The 21232-nt window shown below is 36.4% G+C and overlaps 1 protein-coding gene across 1 annotated transcript in view; it reads right to left on the bottom strand.

Annotated features, from left to right (window-relative positions):
* GNAT3 (G protein subunit alpha transducin 3) overlaps positions 1–21232 on the bottom strand; it is a 68858-nt gene that overhangs the window by 7168 nt on the left and 40458 nt on the right. The window contains 2 exon segments of the mRNA XM_060108838.1: positions 4218–4346; positions 8782–8939. Coding sequence (XP_059964821.1) covers positions 4218–4346; positions 8782–8939 — 287 coding nt within the window.

Here is a 21232-nt window from a genome sequence, read left to right as displayed (position 1 = left end):
ACAGCAAAATGGCTTAACCAAGTCTTTCCCTGGTACCCAGTTCTGAAAATAGATTAGGGCAGATGCTTGCAGATAAAAAGTATATGCACAGAGGTCATTCTAAATCCCTTAATTGCTTGTTATTAAAAACAGAATCAAAAGGATTTACAACCACAAAGGAAGCTGGGTCTCTAGACTCCCATAATTGTTAATACCATCATATATTTCCTACTAAATGTGTGTGTGTAACTTAAAATGCCCACTAGATAATTCTCTGATTATTGAATAATATAATTTTTAAAGTCATTAAAGTAAATTCTATCATGAGAATAAATTAGACATCATCTTATATAGCTTATAATTTTGGTAACATTAACCATGAGCATACCTGAAACAAAGGTATAGTTATACATGAGTTACTGCTCTGTGAGATCTAATAGAGAATAACAAAACTAACAGAGCTAAGTTGGGATATAGCTGCTGGGTAGACAACCAGACTCACTGCTAAGCTGTCTCATACTCCCACAGAAATGAACATAGTGCACATGATTCAACTTTAAATTCAGAACAATTATAATTTATTTCATATCATGGATCCACTAAACACTGTTGCAAATAGTTATGTAACAGGTACAAAATCTAAAGCTCTATGTTGTAATGGTTGCTGACCTCTTTTCCCTAGTTTCCATATAGTTTTATGTCCTTTCAGTTCTATTTTTTAATCATAAAGCAATTAGGAAGAAAGGACTTCTCTATAACTGATAAATCCTTGTAAATATGTAAGTTCTTTGCCCTGCGGAATTATTTTTTAGCAATAAAAGGGCTCACATTTGCATTGCATTTTCTGTTTAATTAGTAACTTCTGTAAAGAGAATGAATTTTACCAGTTTGACAGTTGGAGTTCTGGTTTGATAAGAGCTCTAAGGAAATTTGCATTAAATTAGGTGATACATGAGGATGATACAATATTTTGATAGAGAGAATTTTTTCATTTTGATATTCCTGTTTAAAATTCTACAGTTCTTGAATTTAATATGTAAATTAAGTCTTTAGTTTTAAATAGTCTTAGGATGATTTATGCTATGTGAATACAAATCAATGCTAATGTGAGTACCTGGGCACTTACTGAAACGAAGTTGGAAGGTACCTTATTTTTTTTACAATTCCTATTTTGAAATACTATGAAATGTTACATTGCAAAAGCCTATGTGCTTTAGGATAATCTTATTTAGCACTTGAAAAAAAGTGATTTAGCTGTGAGAATTTATTAAGGGATTAATATATCTCAATTGCTGTGACTAAATTTAAAAATGTGTTTAAATGATTAAAATAGTTGCTTAAAAGTATGTATAGCTGTGTTTTTTATGTTTCATAGTAAAATTTAAGTATTTTCAAAATTTTATTGTTTAAATATTTGTTTTTAGAGAAATCCTCCACATTCTCTTCCTCATAGGCAGTGCCTTTAATAACACACCCTCTTAAGCCAGAGAGAAAGCAAAACCTATTAAGAAAACAAAAGAGCTCAAAACCTGTTTTAGTGGGTGCGAAAGAGGTAATAGTTGCATAGTATAGAAAATGTTATGTCAAAATAAGTCTTAACTGAGCTTCACAATCCAATTCACAAGCATCTTACATTTTAGCATCAATACTGTAATAGAGAATTAGCAAGTCCTTTCACATTCCTTCATAAGGGCCGGTGATATATGAAAGTAGAATAGATCACTTATACAACTTAAAATGGTTTACAAAATCAACCAAAGAATTATAAAAGGACAGAAAAATGATGATACACCAATGAAAGTCTAGCGTCCTAATGCAAATGCTGTATAATATTCAAAAAATTATTTTAAAAAATGTGTGAATATGATACTACTTGGTACTGAGTGAACTTGATGTTTCAGGAAATGAACGTGATTTTCTGAGGTTTTGTGTGTTCATTGGCAATTGTCGCATCTAGCCTCATTTTAGAAACACAACTGGGGAAGTACCACAGAGCCCTGACAACTGAAAGATACACCTCCCCAATAGACTGTCATTTTATTCCCCCTTCCCTCTTCTCTTTGAAGGGAATTGTGAATGACCAACAACACTGGAGGAAGCACTTACTGTACAGGAAAAGAATAGTTTCCAGCCCAATTTACCTTATAGCCCATCAATGATAAGCAGTGTAAGAAGTGTGATATTTGAAGTTAGGAAGATATGCATTTTAATCACATTTCTAGCACTTCTGTGTATGATCTTGGGGAAACCTTTTACTTTGTTTTAGCCTCCATTTCTCGATCCAGGATCAGAGCATTTTAGGCAAGGAGAACAGTAAGTGTGAAGACTCTAAGGCTTGGAATGTTCAAGGAACAGATATATTAAAAAGATAATTCATGCTAGTGACTATTTCTGACAAAATACTAAATTGGTTGATGTTGTAGAGAATGACCAGGATTGGGTCATTCTGGGTGTTCAATGTGCGGCATTAAGTGTTAAAATTGGCTTATTATGATCCAGACAGTCTAGGATCCAGAAAATTCCATTTGCTTATGTAAGGTAAGCGAACACCAAGTTATAACTCTGTGCTGGTACTTCATTTCAAATAATCTTCACAACAACCTCATGAGGCAAGTAAAGAAAAAGTAGCTTTATTCCTCAAAAACTGCTGCTAATTAATGGAGAACCTGGGATTGGGACCTTGGTAGGATTAGCCCCAAGGCCTACACTCAGCTTCTAGTCTGTGTTTCAGTGAGAAATTTGGAGAGGAGAAAGGAGAGTAAGAGAGAAAAGTGAGTGTGCCACAAATGCATGGACAGGCTTAGGAGGGGCAGAGAGGAGGAATTGGACTTGGGTTCTCAAAGGAAAACTCTGAAAACTGGACCAAAGATCAGGAGTCTGGAGAAAGTAGTTGCTAAAGAGGAACTATACCACAGTGATGACAAGCCTGAAGACAAACAGCTTACATTTGCCAAGAGAGATGTCCGTCCCAGTCTTTGCAGTTCCTTTATCCTGGTTTGATCATTGGTTCATCTTTCAGAAAATTAACTATTTGTGGGCCTGAAAATACAGGGTAAATTTTGAAGGGCTTTCTTCCATATTAACTTGAAAGTATCCTGGCCATCCATGTAATAACTATTCTAATGAGATATTATGTGTCAGTAGTTTTAATACTTAAAAAATATTAAACTTTGATCCCACTGAAACAAATTTTCCTCATAAATGGATACAAGTCATGTCACATTTTTTTTTCATTTTTTATACTTTTAAAAAATATTCCCGTTATCGCATACATGAATGACTGAACTATGTTTTTACTGACGTTTTTTTATTACCAAGGGGGACATCTAGGACATGTTTTTTTTTTTTTTTTTTTTGCTGTACGCGGGCCTCTCACTGCTGTGGCCTCTCCCGTTGCAGAGCACAGGCTCCGGACACACAGGCTCCACGGCCATGGCTCGCGGGCCCAGCCGCTCCGCGGCATGTGGGATCTTCCGGGATCGGGGCACGAACCCGTGTCCCCTGCATCGGCAGGCGGACTCTCAACTACTGCGCCACCAGGGAAGCCCTAGGACATGGTTTTAATGTTGAATACTCCACCTCATCCGCAATCATAGGGAGAAGTACTTAAGTGTCAAGGGACATTTTCTAACACTGTGGTATGGATTTCTCTTTCTCAGTATAGTCAATGAGTAATTTTACAATAGAATTTCTAGGAGTGTCTTGATAATGCAACAGCAATGAAAATAATGGACTCATTTTTATACACAAACCATGCTTATTAAATAGGCTTTGTTATTCCAGTAAATAGCGTCACATTCAAATAATTCTCAATTATTTTCATTTTTTTTAAACTAAGAAAACAAATTAAGAATATTTCAAGCAAATGAGAGAGTAGGAAGGCACAGGAAATATGATCCCTGGCACCTGTTGGTTAAATGTTATTTAAATATATTTCCTTTTTTTTTTTTTTTCAATGTAGGATATCAGTTTCAACTATGAGGAAAATAAAATCTAGCTCCCACCTACTCAAGACAGAGGCATTTTTACTGGAGGGAAAGGATGAGGCTCAGCATGAGGGTTGGCATGTAGAGCTACAGGAGGGCAATGAAAGACAGTGGTACTGAAAGTACCTGAGGCCTAGTGAGCATGCCCAAGGACTCACTGCACTTGACCATGGGTTAGAGGTCTTCTCCATGAAGAAATATTGTGTCTGATGCATATTTCTGTTGAGAGTTCAAAAAGACATTGGATCATACCTGAAATGCAAGTCTTTAAAGGAGAATTGAGTTTCAGTGATTCTAGTTGTTTTCACTCAAGAATGTAGAACATCTTGCTCATTTGGGACGTAGCCAGGAGCTGCTATTCTGTCCAAATCGTTCAGGTAGCTAATAAGAAAAACAAACAAAATAGCATATATAATTTTAACTTTGTACTAGAAGATATCAGTATTGAGTACAAATGAATGTTTACTTTAGAGTCCATTAAAATTATTAAACTCCACACTGGTGCTTTTCACACTCTGCTCCCAGAATTACAAGAACATGGCGGCTGGGATGTTACAGAGCACTGAGTGTGACACACAGCTGACCTGTGGGACCTTTTTTTAAAGGCAACTGGATGAATGCTGCCTTAGCTTGTATTTGATAAGGATGATGTGATGGATTCACTGGCATCTGAATAGACATTTGAGAAGAAAGCTCTCCTTATAGGACTTAGATCTTCCCCAAAAATGCTACCTTGTAATGATGGTCACTAGACTAGTCTCAAAAGGCTGTTGTTTGTATGTAGGCACTTCAAAGTTTAAGAGAGAGACTGGTTTTAATATCATAATTTGATGGTGGTTGTGTTGTTTCTCCTGGATTGTTTAGTTTAAGAATCGGAATCGTTTTCATTAAGAACCATGACTATATCTGGTTAGCTCAGTAACAGGAGAAACTTTTGACTTTCTTGCTGGTTCATGCTGGAACTAGTTCATGAAATTGCTGACCCACTCCCGAATCACACTCCTGGGGATAGAAAGCTGAGTTTCCACACTGTATCCTCTCCAACCTCCTCTTTGCTTCCATCAGTGCCTCAGTGTGTCCTTCACTCTTCACCGGAGGCCATATTTAAAAACCCTACTGTTACCAGGAGAAATACTGTCCTTCTGCTGCCCACAGGATCTCTCACAGGTGGTGAGAGGCAGGAGTGAATCTGATTAAGCTGTGTGCTCTAGAAGAGTCTGTTCGATTAGAGGAAACAAACTGTTCTTAGCTTCATCCTTCAAACCAGATCATGTCTTTGGACTAAAACAAACTGTATCACTGCTTTAAAAACAGTTGAAAATCACTTATTATACACTTTTGATATTAAGGCTTTAGGAGCTTAGCAATATGGCTATTTCTATAAAATTGTTAAATAGAGATAGTAATAGCCTGGTAAGGTTTTTATGACAAAATTGCCCATTATGTTGAACCAAGTTTATACATATAACCTAAATAGAAATATCATGATGGGCATGTATCCATCTAGACAGAATTTGAGAGGTATAATCTAACTGAATATTAGTTATTACTCAACAGTTGAAGTTTTCAGGGAATAAGCTAAAGAGCTGTTATGTGTTAGCGCCTAACACAATGCCTTGAAAGCCAATGCTATTTTATTTTATTTTTTTAATAAATTCAACAGCAATATAGATAATTTATTCTTGGAGGAACTTTCTGATTTTAAGCTGAAATAAACTAAGAATTGCCAAGTGCCTCAAAGGGATTTTGGCCAAGGACCAATAGACAATCACACTCAGAAACACATATATGTATAATGGGAAAATTTATCACCATGTTTTATTCTAATAAAGTTTAATTTTATTAAAAAAGACAAATCAAGATAGAAATATCAGAAGAAAGTATTGGAAAAATGTTCTAGTTTATGTATTTTTGATTTTTGAAGGCAGGTCCTTGGTGAATTTCCTGTTAACTCAGGCTGCATATGTGGTAGTATACTACTGGTCAGCTCATGCAGGAGCAAAAACCAAACCAAACCGAACCAAACAAAAACATACCTGCCATGATAGAGATTAAATTCATTTTAATGATAGCTAAATGAATGCTTTGGTAAGGACACATTTTAATGTACTTTTATTTGCATGCATAAGTGATCTCAAGCAAAGCAGAAGCAGTAGCAGAGTGAAAAATTTGCATTTAAGATGTTCATTTTAATAAACAAATATAGAATTTGGGTGCTCAAGCCTGTGGTCTAAAACTTAAACCAGAGGCCCTGAATACATATAGCTCAAATCACTTAAAAAATATCTGATTCTTTTTCTAATCATATAAAAATAGTATTCTCCTAGTAAAGTCCATGTTGAATCTTAAAACCTGGAGTTTAAGTCACACACTGGACAGTCCAATCAGCAAACCATGAAGTATTAGTTAAAATTTTTCCCACTGTCATGACCCTTTTCTTTCAGTTTGCTAGTACTGATTAGGGGAGACGTGTTATGTTGCCAACAAACAACATTCTCTGATTAGGACTCACCTCTTTGCTGGCCTCAACTTAAAGGGTTTCTAGGTTTGAGAGAATAACAAATATCTCACTTTCACACAAAAAAATGGATGGATGGACGGGTGGATGAATAAATAGACAGAAGGAAGGAAGGAAAGGAAAAGAAGGAGGGGAGGTAGAGAGGAAGAGAGGAGAAGGAAAAGAAAGACCCCTGCCCTATATAATGCATATGAAATAAAATGGATGTGTTATCAATCTGATAGTGTATTTAGTTTTAAAACGTGAATGTAATTAAGTATTTGAAAGAAAAAAATCGGCTGTTAATTTTTGGAAGAAAGCAAAGGCCATTCAACTATTTTTCTTAGCAAGCTTTTGCTTAATCTTCCCTTTAAGAATCCCTAAGGGAAAAGAAAGTTAACATTTAAATTTTTAAATTTTAAACGAAAACTTTCTTTTTCCTGTCGTTATTCTACGGCTCTTTGCAAATCGATGTGGGTGGTTAAAAATCATTACATTACTGGCGAGGTTCACAAAAATGGATGCAAATAGATATTGTGTACCTTTGTTAAACTTGAAGAACAGACAAATGCTTTTAATATGAATCTGAAATGTGATAGTCCCAGTATAAAATATATTTTATGTGTCAAAACAAAGAAAAAAGCTAAAATTAAAGGTTAGAAAGTCTAGGAAAAACAATAAAATGTCATTCTATTTGCCCATTTGGGGTATACAATCTGTAAAATTTTTTTGTTATCAAAGAGCAAAGAATTTGGTAAACATAATGATAATATAATTGCAAATACAAGTTACATTATTTTAAGGGAAAACGTTTAACCAGTAATGTGTATCTGAAACTAAATGTATGCATTACGAGTATTGAACTATCCTTCTCTTCTCTCCCCAGAACATTGCTAAGCAACATTTTATGAGAATATTCCATAATTCAGTTTCTGATTGTGACTGCCTTTATCAATGATTCATATCAAAAAGCAATGTTTTCCTTTTTTTTTTTTTTACATCTTTATTGGAGTATAATTGCTTTACAGTGGTGTGTTAGTTTCTGCTTTGTAACAAAGTGAATCAGTTATACATATACATATATCCCCATATCTCTTCCCTCTTGTGTCTCCCTCCCTCCCACCCTCCCTATCCCACCCCTCCAGGCGGTCACAAAGCACCGAGCCGATCTCCCTGTGCTATGCGGCTGAAAAAGCAATGTTTATACTATAGCGTAGTATTAAAACATTGTTGATGTAATCACAGGATGATATCCATTCTCTAGGTCATCAGAGAGATAAGAGCAGGACTTTCCTCCAAGGGCAATATGTCCATTGGATTTTGGAATTTAAAATGAAAACGAATGAGCAATCACAGAAGACTGTTGTTATGTTTTCCTAGAATTTGTATGGTTTGTTTTCTCTCCATAATCCTCCTACTCGTTATGCTTAAAAATCTGAAGAATCATGCAAGTCTTACTGTTCTGTCCTCAAATAATCTTTCATTTGTTTAACTTTTACTTAACCGTTTTTTAAAGTACTGCTAGCATGTTCTGTTGGGAGCCTCAGAAGAACTGCTATTTATACCCTTTTACACATTCATATGCATGGACAGCAATATAGAATAAGTATTTACATTATATTTACATGCATGTGCACACATGCTTATAAGCATTTAACCATGGGATAGGTCAAGGAACACTTACTAAAATGGAAATTTAAAATCATTTTGATAATGAAATTATAAACATTGTTACAACATCCTAATTTCCTTATGGCTAAACATTGCTAACTGGTTGATGTTAGTTGTGAAAATTATGTAATCTTGCTTGAGACTCAAAAAGAATCCCACAATATACAAATGTTTTTCAGATCAATACATAACTTTCTTCTAAAATGCTATATCATGCCCATCAAACCAATGGAGCCAAAGCATGTATCATTAATAAGGTTATTTTAGAAGATGATTTTGGTAACTTGAATAGAGATGAAGTGAATAGCCCAAGACCTCAGTGTGCATGTTACCAGTCTGTGTTCATGTTGAACTTAGTGTGTAAGGATTAAATCTTTTTAATTGGGAGAAAATATTTACAACATATATATCGTCTCAGACATATAGGTTCAAAATTAGTTATTTAAAATGCTCCTGTGGTTATGTTTTTTGCATCTTCTTTACAGCATCTTGATCTTTTTTTTCTTTCTCTTCACTTGCTTTTTAGTATGATAAAATGTAAAGCCATTTACTTTCATCATTTGTGATTACAAATGTAGAGCATACAGAGTTACAATTCTTAAATGTAAATATTTCAGCTACAGTTCCTGTCAAAATGCATTCACTTACTAAGCTGCTGAGTCTTTGAGCTGATATTCAGATGCCCTTTTAAAGCAGGCCTGAATTCCTGGATCTCTCCACAGTCGTTTTATTACCTCAGCCAATTCAGGCATCATGCTGCCATCTTCCAAGGTATTTGTTATCGCATAAAGTTGTCTTTGGTCTTCCTATAGCATTGTTTTTGTGAGAAGGATAAAAATACATTGTTATTTGGGACCACATATTCTTTTTTTTCCAATAGAGCATTTCAATTTGGTGATTCTTATTTCATTCAGTAATAATTTCATTGAGCATCTAGTCACTATATTTTTAGGTTAACACATTAGAACTCAAGTTCCTTATAATGATTGGCTCATGTCCAGAAAAGTTTTTCATTGCAAAAACTGTGAACTGTTACATGGAGAAATTAGGATATTTTGGTATATATCACTGACTTCTAAATGTGATGTAAAAAGGGATAACAGTATTTTAGTGTGAGTCCACTGAGCTTCTAGACAACCAAAATGCTAGTGTCAAAGGATAATGAACCTGATCTAGTCAGACACATTGTCTTCCTTTGATTATGGCCATATATTTTCCAGGAAACAAAAATACCAAGTAAGAATTAGAGTAAAAAAGGAAATTAAAACTGAGTACTCTAAAATTATAGTTTAAAAATGTATTGATAGGGCCTCCCTGGTGGCGCAAGTGGTTGAGAGTCCGCCTGCTGATGCAGGGGATACGGGTTCGTGCCCCGGTCTGGGAGGATCCCATATGCCGCGGAGCGGCTGGGCCCGTGAGCCATGGCCGCTGAGCCTGCGCGTCCGGAGCCTGCGCGTCCGGAGCCTGTGCTCCGCAACGGGGGAGGCCACAACAGTGAGAGGCCCGCATACCGCAAAAAAAAAAAAAAAAAAAAAAAAATGTATTGATATACAGTATTATTTGCCATCACATACCTCTTTGTAATCATAAAAATTAGCAATGGTAAACTTTTTTATTTAATTAGTTAATTTTATTTTTGGCTGCGTTGCATCTTCATGCTGCAAGCGGGCTTTCTCTAGTTTCAGCGAGTGGGGGCTACTCTTCGTTGTGGTGCGTGGGCTTCTCATTGCGGTGGCTTCTTCTGTTGCAGAGCACAGCCTCTAGGTGAGCAGGCTTCAGTAGTTGCAGCACACGGGCTCAGAAGTTGTGGTGCATGGGCTTAGTTGCTCTGTGACATGTGGGATCTTCCCAGACCAGGGCTCCAAGCTGTGTCCCCTGCACCTGCATTGGCAGGTGGATTCTCAACCACTGTGCCACCAGGGAAGCCCAGCAATGGTAAACATTTTGATCCACCCAGTTTTTGAACATCCTTGTAGGTGTTGTCACTTACGTGCCTTTGGGGCAAATCGATAGGGCAGAGTTGAGACTTCATTAGGAAAAGAGATGGGAAGGAAGTAAAGTAAAAAGAGGAAAAGGAGAAAAGAAAAAGCAAGCATTGTGTTACTCCTGATGGGATATTTGGAAGTGACAAGAGCAGAAGGCAATAAAAGTTTGAGTCAATAATGTAGTCCACAGTTTACTTAAACTAATACTCAACAACTGGTTTATGACAAAAAATTTTTGATTAACAATGTGGATTTCAGGGCTTCCCTGGTGGCGCAGTGGTTGAGAATCCTCCTGCCGATGCAGGGGACACGGGTTCGTGCCCCGGTCCGGGAAGATCCCACATGCTGTGGAGCGGCTGGGCCCGTGAGCTATGGCCGCTGAGCCTGCGCGTCTGGAGCCTGTGCTCCGCAACGGGAGAGGCCACAACAGTGAGAGGCCCGCGTACCACAAGAAACAAACAAACAAAACAAAGAATGTGGATTTCAGACTAATTCCGTTATTGACCATGATGCTAGACCAAGCAAATGAAGAAATCTGGGCCCAAATCTTGGTTGTCAGACTCCAAATCTCATTCTCTTTCTTGCTCAAACTCTTTTGAGTGTGTATTATTATAACAACTCACATGACATTTAGCACTTGTAATATTTTACATAGTCCTGACAACAGTAGTCACATAGACACAATATTTTCTCTGTCTTACAAATGATGAATCTAAAACTTAGAGGTAAATTTACCAAATCAATGAAGACAATAAGCATTAAAGAGTCAAACCCAAACGTATTTTCTGCAAAATCAGGTAGATACCAGTGAAGTATGTCCAATAAGAACCTGATGACTTTCTGATATAATTCAATTTATTATTATTTGAAATCTATGACAGGCTTCTGTCACCATTTTACTAAAAATCTGCTCTTTGCATGAAGAACCTAGGGTATAACTCTCATTGTTAAAGAGAGGCTCTGTTGAGACTAAAAACCTTATTTCATCTTTCTTTACAATCGGATTTTATTGCCAAACCAAACTGATCAGATGACCACTAGGCAACAAACTTTAACTGGCCCAAATCAAGGGCTTTGATCCTATTTTATTGCATCAACAAAAGGTGAACTTTAAAATCCTTCTTCCCGATTAGTTTGATGTGATAGGAAATACAAATTAGTGAAATATGATCCGATCACTTTGCTGGCATCATCCTATTTGCTTCCTTCCACACTAAAGTGCCATTTAGGACAAATGATGCAGTACAACAGCTGCTCAAACAGTGTTGTCCCTAAAGGGAAAAAAATCACATGCCTTGTAAGCTTTACAAAACAAGCTATTATATACTCTTTCATTCTTTTAAATAGTTACCATTTTAAATTTACATATACTTTATTTGTAGAGGTATCAAGAATATAGTCTCACCTTGAGCATTTAAATGTCATGAAGTCCTCTTTTTTTTTTCTTTTTGCGGTACACGGGCCTCTCACTGTTGTGGCCTCTCCCGTTGCGGAGCACAGGCTCCGGACGCACAGGCTCAGCGGCCATGGCTCACGGGCCCAGCCGCTCCGCGGCATGTGAGATCTTCCCGGACCGGGGCACGAACCCGTGTCCCCTGCATCGGCAGGCGGACTCTCAACCACTGCGCCACCAGGGAAGCCCATGAAGTCCTCTTTGATCATCATTTATTATTAGCTTCCCCAAGGGCAAGCCATCCTATCAGTTTGGTTTTGTCTTTCAAGACCTTTTATATTTTAGTGTACTGCATGCAGAGGTAAAGTTGATGGTGGTGATTTTCAAACCAGGCTGCACATTGTAAACATGTGGGGTACTTTTAAAAAATATATCGATACCAGGACCCCAACCCAAACAAAATGAGTCTGAATCTCTAGGTGTCACGGTCTGCAAAGGTAGTTTTAAAAATCTCCCAGGTGTCTCAAATGTGCAGCCTGAGTTGAGAAAACTGGCAACATATTTTTTTTTAACCATAAATAATATCGTATTAGACATACTGCAATTCAATTCTTGAAGTTCTTCTACAGTTATCAAAGGGTTGATGATAATTAGAGTCCAAATTGATATTGTTTAAGGGATTGGGCCCACCAATGAAATTTGAATTTTTGAAATACATCACACCAAAATTAGCAGCTATTATGAACAGTCTTCTATATAACAGCCAAATTGATTGAACATCAAACTCCTACCTATTATCTTCCAGATTAAAAAAAAAAAAGAAAAACTCCAGTAATTTCCCATCAAACTCCAATAAAATTCCAAATTCCTTACTGTGACTCACAAGGCTCTACAGTTTTAGCCACGTCTTCCTTTCTAATTTTATTTCCTGCCTCCCCCCTACCCCTGCACTTTTGTCCCTCTTTCCTCAAGACACACTGGACTCCTTACTATTCCTTGAACTCTCCAAGCCCCCATTTCAGAGCTTTTGAGAATGGCTGATCTCTTCGTGTGTTTACTGTGGCTCACTTCCTACTTCATTGAAATCTTCCCAAATCTTCATCTCTTCCCAAATACCACCTCCTCGAGAATGCCTTCCCTACCACCCTTTTTTTCATTCTTTCATCACTTTCTAGCCCCTTAACCTCCTTGATTTTTCTTCATAGCACTTACTGCTACCTATATAGTACACAGTTCTTTATATCTTTTATATTAGACTATAAGCATATGAAGGCAGAGATTTTATTGTTTTGTTCATTTCTACATCCTTAAAACCAAGAACAGAACCTAACACATAGTACATGTCCCTGAAATATTGTTGAATGGATGAATCAGTAAAATGAATATACTAATTAGCTCAGACCTCATGTTCTAGAGAAATTTTAAGGGATGTGTAATAATTTTCCAAAAGTTTCAAATAATTCACAGTGGGTATGAGTGGCATCCTAAAGAAATTTTTTTTCCCTATCATGTATTTGGAAAAGCTTGGGAATTATGGTGGTTCTAGAATAGCTCATTTTCTTAATGTTGGATAGTTCTAGAATTATGTTGCATAGAAACTTAAATATATGTTTCCTCAACAAGTTACTCAGACTTTTTTCATCAATATTAGGGACCTCAGATGATCCTAGAACCTTGTGGAACTCATTCTGAACCCTAGAATCATATTTCAAAAGGTTGTGGAAAAAAATATTGATTTATCAATGGAAGGAAAGGATATCATAGCCTAATAATTTGCAGAACTGTCAGGTTCAGAATACCACGTTTTAACTATAGGATTTTCAGAGCCTTTGCTTACAAATACTGTTGGTAAATTTCCAATAAGTTGTTATAGTACATATGTATCCCAAACTTATTTGATTACAGAACTTTTATCATAGAACATCTTGAGGAATCAGTGTTCTTTAGTTGAAATTATAGGATTCACTTCATAGGGTGCTATGTCAAAGATGGTCACAACACCCAAAATGTGTAATTAAAGTGTTAATTTTCAGCATTCTTTTATGTTGGTCTAGTGATTGCTTTAGATGCTCTAAAATGGAATATAGGAATATTCAGAGAGAGTGAATGCCTTTATTATTTCCCCCTCGTGTTTCTTCAACTTTACCCTCTTTAAAAGTTATATACTCATGAAATTAGTTTATCAAACATTAAACCAAAAGAAACAAGAATGACTCCCCTTTAGCTGTATTCCCCTTCAACTACAGATTCTCTCTCTCTCTCATACTCCTCAGCGATAGTTCTTTAAACTCTGTTCTCTGTTCTACTCATTTCTGAACACACTTCTTTGGATTCTGCATTCACAACTTTTCTGAATCCTCTCCCATAATCTCTACATTATTAAATCCATTAGATTCTTTGAAATATACTACCTTCTTGACCTCTTAAGACCTTTCAATTTAGATCACCTTGCTTTGGAACACTTCACTCAAATTCCATGATTCCATATTCTCCTGGTTTTCCTCTTACTGTTCCATCATTTTCTCCAAAGTTTCCAATTCCTCTCAAATGACCGGAAAACGTTGGAGTTTTTCAACATTGTTACCTACATCTCCATTCTCCTTAGTGCCCTTCTCTTCTCAATCTAAGCACTTGATCTCTTCCATCCCATCCCCTTCCTTAATGTCAGTTATATGCCTTAGTGTAAGGGTATGGCAGTAACACTGAGACTTAAGTCTCTAACCAAATATCCCCTTTGAACTTCAAATGCACATTTTCAACTGTTCATACATGTGGATGGCTCACAGAATTACAAACTCAGCATTTCCAAAGGGAAATTTATTAGTTCCGCCCCATCCTCATTAGTGATAGTCTTCCCTTTCTCAGTAATTCTCTCTACACATGAGGAGGATTTAGTTCCATATCTAGCTATGCTGCTCTTTTGAAATAGCTCATGCTTTGTAATTATTTATTCAACACCAATCTTTCTTCTCTAGAGGGCAAATACTATTTCCATCTCATTTACTGCTGATTCCTCAGTATATTCCTAGTGTCCAGTCAGATGTCTGCCATATAAATAATAGTGTAATGAAAAAAAACTTTTTCAAATGGTATTGGATATGTAGACTTCCATACATAAGTGTTAATGAGCCTACATTCAATGCGATTATTGGAAAGTAAAAATACCTAATATTTACTGGGGGCTTACGTTCTTCAATACTTTGTGTTTATGTGGGTTTCTTATGGTTTTGCTTCCTCCTGTAATAGTCATTGTAATTTAATGATGAAAGCACTAACACTGAGTGGATGAAAAATCTGAAACCTAAGTAACTTGTCCAGACTTACCGAACCAGTGACTAATAAAGCTCATGTATATTTTCAGTTAGGATACTTTCTCTCTTTGAATGGCAATCTGTGTGATGATGTACAAACTGTATAAAATAAATCGAAACATGTAAACTGTATAAGTAAATTGAAAGATAAATTGAAAGCCATAGGACACCAGATCTCTGAAAGCCACACATAAGCAAAATGCTTAGCAATTATCTGTTGAATAAACAGTTTAAGCCAGGTAGAGAGTGTATTAATCTTAAAATCAAATACTGAAGAATGTGATTAAAACTGCTATAATCTACATTAATCGAAATCAAAATGTGAGCTATATAGTACCTGACAACTCTGATGCTTGATACTTGAGGACATAAGTACTCCTAAGAAGTTATGTCAATTGCTTAGTGCCGCTTAAGTTACTCTGTTTACACCATTTAATGTAGGGTTTGAATAAATAACATTTATTTCTATTTTGTAGTTAGCATAATGGTAGCAATGTACAGTCTGTTTTCACTCCACCTGCATGCCAGATCATTAAGACTCTTAACCAACACATTTCAGGTATTTAGTGACGACTGGCATCACTAATTTGCAAACATTGGGCTGCATGAAACAAAAAATACATTTAAGTAGCAGTGGGCAAGGTTGTGATGCAAATAAATGGAATATTACACATGCAAATTCAAACATTGCTAAATCATCCTCAAAGGATTGCAGAAGGCAAACCTGTCTGAGGAACTATTATTGCTTAGAAGGAAGAAAATAAAAGAAATAATGCTAATTGTTAAAAATATTTTTACAAAAATCCTTGTATAGGGGAAAAGCACTATAATGGAAGCCAGGAGAAGTGGGTTTTCCCCTAAACTCTGGCTATTTAATGCAGGTCAACTTGCTAATCCTCTCTGGCCCTTCTTTTTTTTTTTTTTTACATCTTTAAATAAGGGGATTATACTGGTTGTCTCTTAAGGGTCAGTCATTAGCTTTTTACTTAGCAAGGTTATTTCTTTTCAAGAGAAAGATTTCAATATTCTGAGGACAAAGATACACACAGAGTTCTGAAACTTTTTGTAGTGTTTATAACATGATGTCTAGAGGAAATGAAGTAATTTAGCAAAACATTCACGTCTTGTCCTATTACTTAAAACACACTAGAAAATAGGAGTGCCTACTTTCTATTTATAACAGTAACAAAGGCATTCTCTTTAATGGCGGTAATTACCCTCTGTTAAATCCATTGTCACTGTTCCATGGTGTGTACCTGCCACTGAGTTCTTAAAGTTGAAATGCCTAGACATTTAATTTGGCTGAGCTCTTCTTTCCCTTGCACTCATTCAATCAGAGATCAAAGTTTTACTACTAGTTTTGGAATATACACCTATTGAAAGTTAAGGTCTTTGTGTATGCTAATCACTTTTTTGCATAATATGTTCTTGTTCCTTTCTGTTTTTTTTCTTTTTTCTTATTGCTTTTAAAAGTGCTTGTGTGTTCATCAGGCATCATTTGAATGACATATTACTAAGGATTTGTGTTGCATCCATACACATAGAGGCTTTAGCATAGGGGGAAAAAACAACACAAATGCCTCCCAAGATATTAGAACCTTCAAATACAAGGACTCTTAGTGAAAGGAGTAAAGGCAGTACGAATACCTATTATTTATTGTTTTCAATATTTGATTGCCAATAATGGCTGTATTTCTACTTCAAAAATGGCTATGTTTGTCCTGCTGTAGCAAGCAATTAAATAACTTAAATAAGTGAATAAAATAGTCAATTAAAGGCTGTAGAAAAAAAACAGTAAAATGTCTTTATGGATAGATCAGGAATAAGTTCATTAAAGAAATCCCAGTTCTCTGTCAAAAATTGAAATTAGAATATTACTTTAATTATTATATTTAAATGGCAATTATAAATAAACTTGGGGGCATTTAAGTTTTCTTCCTGGAACAGATTCTGATTGCTATACTTTTCTCATAGGATGAGGAAATATCTTTCACCAAGCAAATTGACAAAAGCACAGTTAACAAAATCCAGCTGTAGTGGGACTTAAGCAATATTGCTTTTTAAGGGCTGCAATTGATGCGAGACAGCTCTCTGCCTGGAAGTTCATTCCTAGATCTGTTCAAATTAAAAAGCATTTACTGGGCATTTTCAGTAACATATTTCATGCACTGAAGAGAATGAATTATAAAAGTCCCTCCTCCCTAGAAACAGACTAGTGCTCCATTGCCCCATACAGTAGCCACCAGACATGTTAATTAAGTAAAATTAAAAGTTTAGTTCCTCAATCACACTAGCCACATATGGAGAGCACAGATGTAACGTTCCTGTCACCCCCAGAAAGTTCTATTGGAGAGTAGTAGATTACAGGAAGGTAGGGCATGAAATCCTGTTTTTGTACAGTGTGATTATGTTTAGCAAAAATCCTGGCAGGTGGTATGATGAACTAGAAAAAGTGATCAACTCTATTGGGAGTGGTTGTAAGGGATCAGGGAGACTGCCTGGCAGCAGTGATGATCAGCTGATTTTTTCAAGGATAAATAGTTATTTCCAGAGTCAAAAGGAAAAAGAACATTTTAGGCAGAAGGATCTGTGTGACCAAATAGATGCTGACAATCATCAAGCTTTCAGTATGTGCCAAACATTGTTTTAAGTGCTTTCTATGTCTTATTTCTTACAATAAGCCTTAATTTAAAGTAGGTAAAATTATCACCTACATTTTACAGGTAAGAAACATAGGCATAGATACATTAAGACACTATCCCTGACTTAAAATGTTAGTGTGTAGTACAGCTGTTCAACAAACACAGTTTGCTTTTAGAGCCTGTGATCTTAGCCACTAAGCTGTATTGCCACCCATAGCATGGTAGTCCACAGAACTGTTTTAGTCCTGCATTTCTGAAGCAGGAAGTAGGAAGGGGGAAATTATGGGATGTTAGGATGAAGAGATAGGCAAGAGCTGCATTCTGAACTGTTGATTTACCACGTCTCGGAGTTTCATCTTGATAGCATAGGTGAAGCATTCAATTTATAAAGGAGATACAATCATTTTTTCAGAGATCAGTTGGTGGCAGTGTGGATAATGCAGTGGAAGGAAGAGAGGGGGAAGTAGAAACAACACAGCAAGATGCCGTTATTAATCCAGGTCAGAAATGCTGAGGTTTTGAACTAAGGCAGTGACAGTAGAGTTAAGTGACATGTTGGGAAACATACCTTACGTAGATGTAGCATAACTTGGTAAGAGAGTGAGGGGTCAGTATAACTACACCTAGATTTATTTCTTTAGAGGCTGCTGTTGCTGTGATTCATTGTAGGGGACTACAGCCCAGATGGACAGATAAGTTTAATGTTGTTTATTCTGATGTAGACCTATCCACAGAATATAGAGGTAGATATTATCTGCTTCCCTAGTTCAGACAAAGTGTCTGAGTTTGGAAGAAATATTCTGGTACAGTCCCCGTGAAGATGATTGTGAAAATCGGTGGACTTAAGCGATTTTCATGTGATGGAGGCATAGAGTAAGCAGAGAAGAGGACCTGATACAGTAGAGACACCAACAGTGAAGATGTAGTCAAAGAATCGGGGAGGATAGTAGAGTTTGGAGGTGAACTGGGAAAGGGAGTGATCCTAGAAGCCAGGGTAAAGTTTTAGGAGGGAAAAGCTCAATGAAGTCAAGTGGAATTAAAATAAGGACTCATGATTAATTCCTAAAAAATGGCAATTAGGAAATTATAACTGACATTTATAAGGGCAATTTCTGTGACATGCCAGAGGCAAGAGCAATGGAAATGGTTGAAGGACAGATGGAAAGTGGAAGAAGAGAGCTAGTGCTCACTGTTTTGGTTTTTTTTTTAACATTTTTATTGGAGTATAATTGCTTTAAAATGGTGTGTTAGTTTCTGCTTTATAACAAAGTGAATCAGTTATACATATACATATATCCCCATATCTCCTCCCTGTTGCGTCTCCCTCCCACCCTCCCTATCCCACCCCTCTAGGTGGTCATAAAGCACCGAGCTGATCTCCCTGTGCTATGTGGCTGCTACCATTAGCTATCTATTTTACGTTTGGTAGTGTATATATGTCCATGCCTCTCTCTCACTTTGTAACAGCTTACCCTTCCCCCTCCCCATATCCTCAAGTCCATTCTCTAGTAGGTCTGTGTATTTATTCCCATCTTACCCCTAGGTTCTTCATGACCTTTTTTTCCCTTAGATTCCATATATATGTGCTAGCATACGGTATTTGTTTTTCTCTTTCTGACTTACTTCACTCTGTATGACAGACTCTAGGTCCATCCACCTCACTACAAATCACTCAGTTTCATTTCTTTTTATGGCTGAGTAATATTCCATTGTATATATGTGCCACATCTTCTTTATCCATTCATCTGTTGATGGACACTTAGGTAGCTTCCATGTCCTGGCTCTTGTAAATAGAGCTGCAATGAACATTTTGGTACATGACTCTTTTTGAATTATGGTTTTCTCAGGATTTATGCCCAGTAGTGGGATTGCTGGGTCATGTGGTAATTCTATTTTTAGTTTTTTAAGGAACCTCCATACTGTTCTCCATAGTGGCTGTATCAATTTACATTCCCACCAACAGTGCAAGAGGGTTCCCTTTTCTCCACACGCTCTCCAGCATTTATTGTTTCTAGATTTTTTGATGATGGCCATTCTGACCAGTGTGAGATGATATCTCATTGTACTTTTGATTTGCATTTCTCTAATGATTAGTGATGTTGAGCATTCTTTCATGAGTTTGTTGGCAATCTGTATATCTTCTTTGGAGAAATGTCTGTTTAGGTCTTCTGCCCATTTTTGGATTGGGTTGTTTGTTTTTTTGTTATTGAGCTGCATGAGCTGCTTGTAAATTTTGGAGAATAATCTTTTGTCAGTTGTTTCATCTGCAAATATTTTCTCCCATTCTGAGGGTTGTCTTTTGGTCTTGTTTATAGTTTTCTTTGCTGTGCAAAAGCTTTTAAGTTTCATTAGGTCTGATTTGTTTATTTTTGTTTTTATTTTCATTTCTCTAGGAGGTGGGTCAAAAAGGATCTCGCTGTGATTTATGTCAAAGAGTGTTCTTCCTATGTTTTCCTCTAAGAGTTTGATAATGTCTGGCCTTACATTTAAGTCTTTAATCCATTTTGAGTTTATTTTTGTGTATGGTGTTAGGGACTGTTCTAATTTCATACTTTTACATGTACCTGTCCCATTTTCCCGGCACCACTTATTGAAGAGGCTGTCTTTTCTCCACTGTATATTCTTGCCTCCTTTATCAAATATAATGTAAGCATATGTGGATGGGTTTATCTCTGGGCTTTCTATCCTGTTCCATTGATCTACATTTCTGTTTTTGTGTTAGTACCATACTGTCTTGATTACTGTAGCTTTGTAGTATAGTCTGAAGTCAGAGAGCCTGATTCCTCCAGCTCCATTGTTCATTCTCAAGATTGCTTTGGCTATTCAGCTATTTGTGTTTCCATACAAATTGTGAAATTTTTTGAACTAGTTCTGTGAAAAATGCCAGTGGTAGTTTGATAGGGATTGCGTTGAATCTGTAGATTGCTTTGGGTAGTAGAGTCATTTTCACAATGTTGATTCTTCCAATCCAAGAACATGGTATATCTCTCCATCTATTGGTATCATCTTTAATTTCTTTCATCAGTGTCTTATAATTTGCTACATACAGGTTTTCTGTCTCCTTAGGCAGGTTTATTTCTAGATATTTTATTCTTTTCATTGCAATGGTAAATGGGAGTGTTTTCTTAATTTCTCTTTCAGATTTTTCATCGTTAGTGTATAGGAATGCCAGAGATTTCTGTGCATTAATTTTGTATCCTGCTACTTTACCAAATTCATTGATTAACTCTAGTAGTTTTCTGGTAGCATCTTTAGGATTCTCTATGTGTAGTACCATGTCATCTGCAAACAATGACAGCTTTACTTATTCTTTTCCAATTTGGATTCCTTTTATTTCCTTTTCTTCTCTGATTGCTGTGGCTAAAGCTTCCAAAACTATGTTGAATAAGAGTGGTGAGAGTGGGCAGCCTTGTCTTGTTCCTGATCTTAGTGGAAATGGTTTCAGTTTTTCACAATTCAGGACGATGCTGGCTGTGGGTTTGTAATATATGGCCTTTATTACGTTGAGGAAAGTTCCCTCTATGCCTACTTTCTGCAGGGTTTTTTTCATAAATCGATGTTTAATATTGTTGAACTAATTTTCTGCATCTATTGAGATCATCATATGGTTTTTCTCCTTCAATTTGTTAATATGGTGTAAAACATTGATTGATTTGTGTATACTGAAGAATCCTTGCATTCCTGGAATAAACCCCACTTGATCATGGTGTATGATCCTTTTAATGTGCTGTTGGATTCTGTTTGCTAGTATTTTGTTGAGGATTTTTG

Source organism: Mesoplodon densirostris, chromosome 9 (assembly GCF_025265405.1).
Source record: "Mesoplodon densirostris isolate mMesDen1 chromosome 9, mMesDen1 primary haplotype, whole genome shotgun sequence".
NCBI lineage: Eukaryota > Metazoa > Chordata > Mammalia > Artiodactyla > Ziphiidae > Mesoplodon > Mesoplodon densirostris.
Note: the sequence above shows the minus strand (reverse complement) of the source record. Positions and strands in the feature narration are given on the sequence as shown.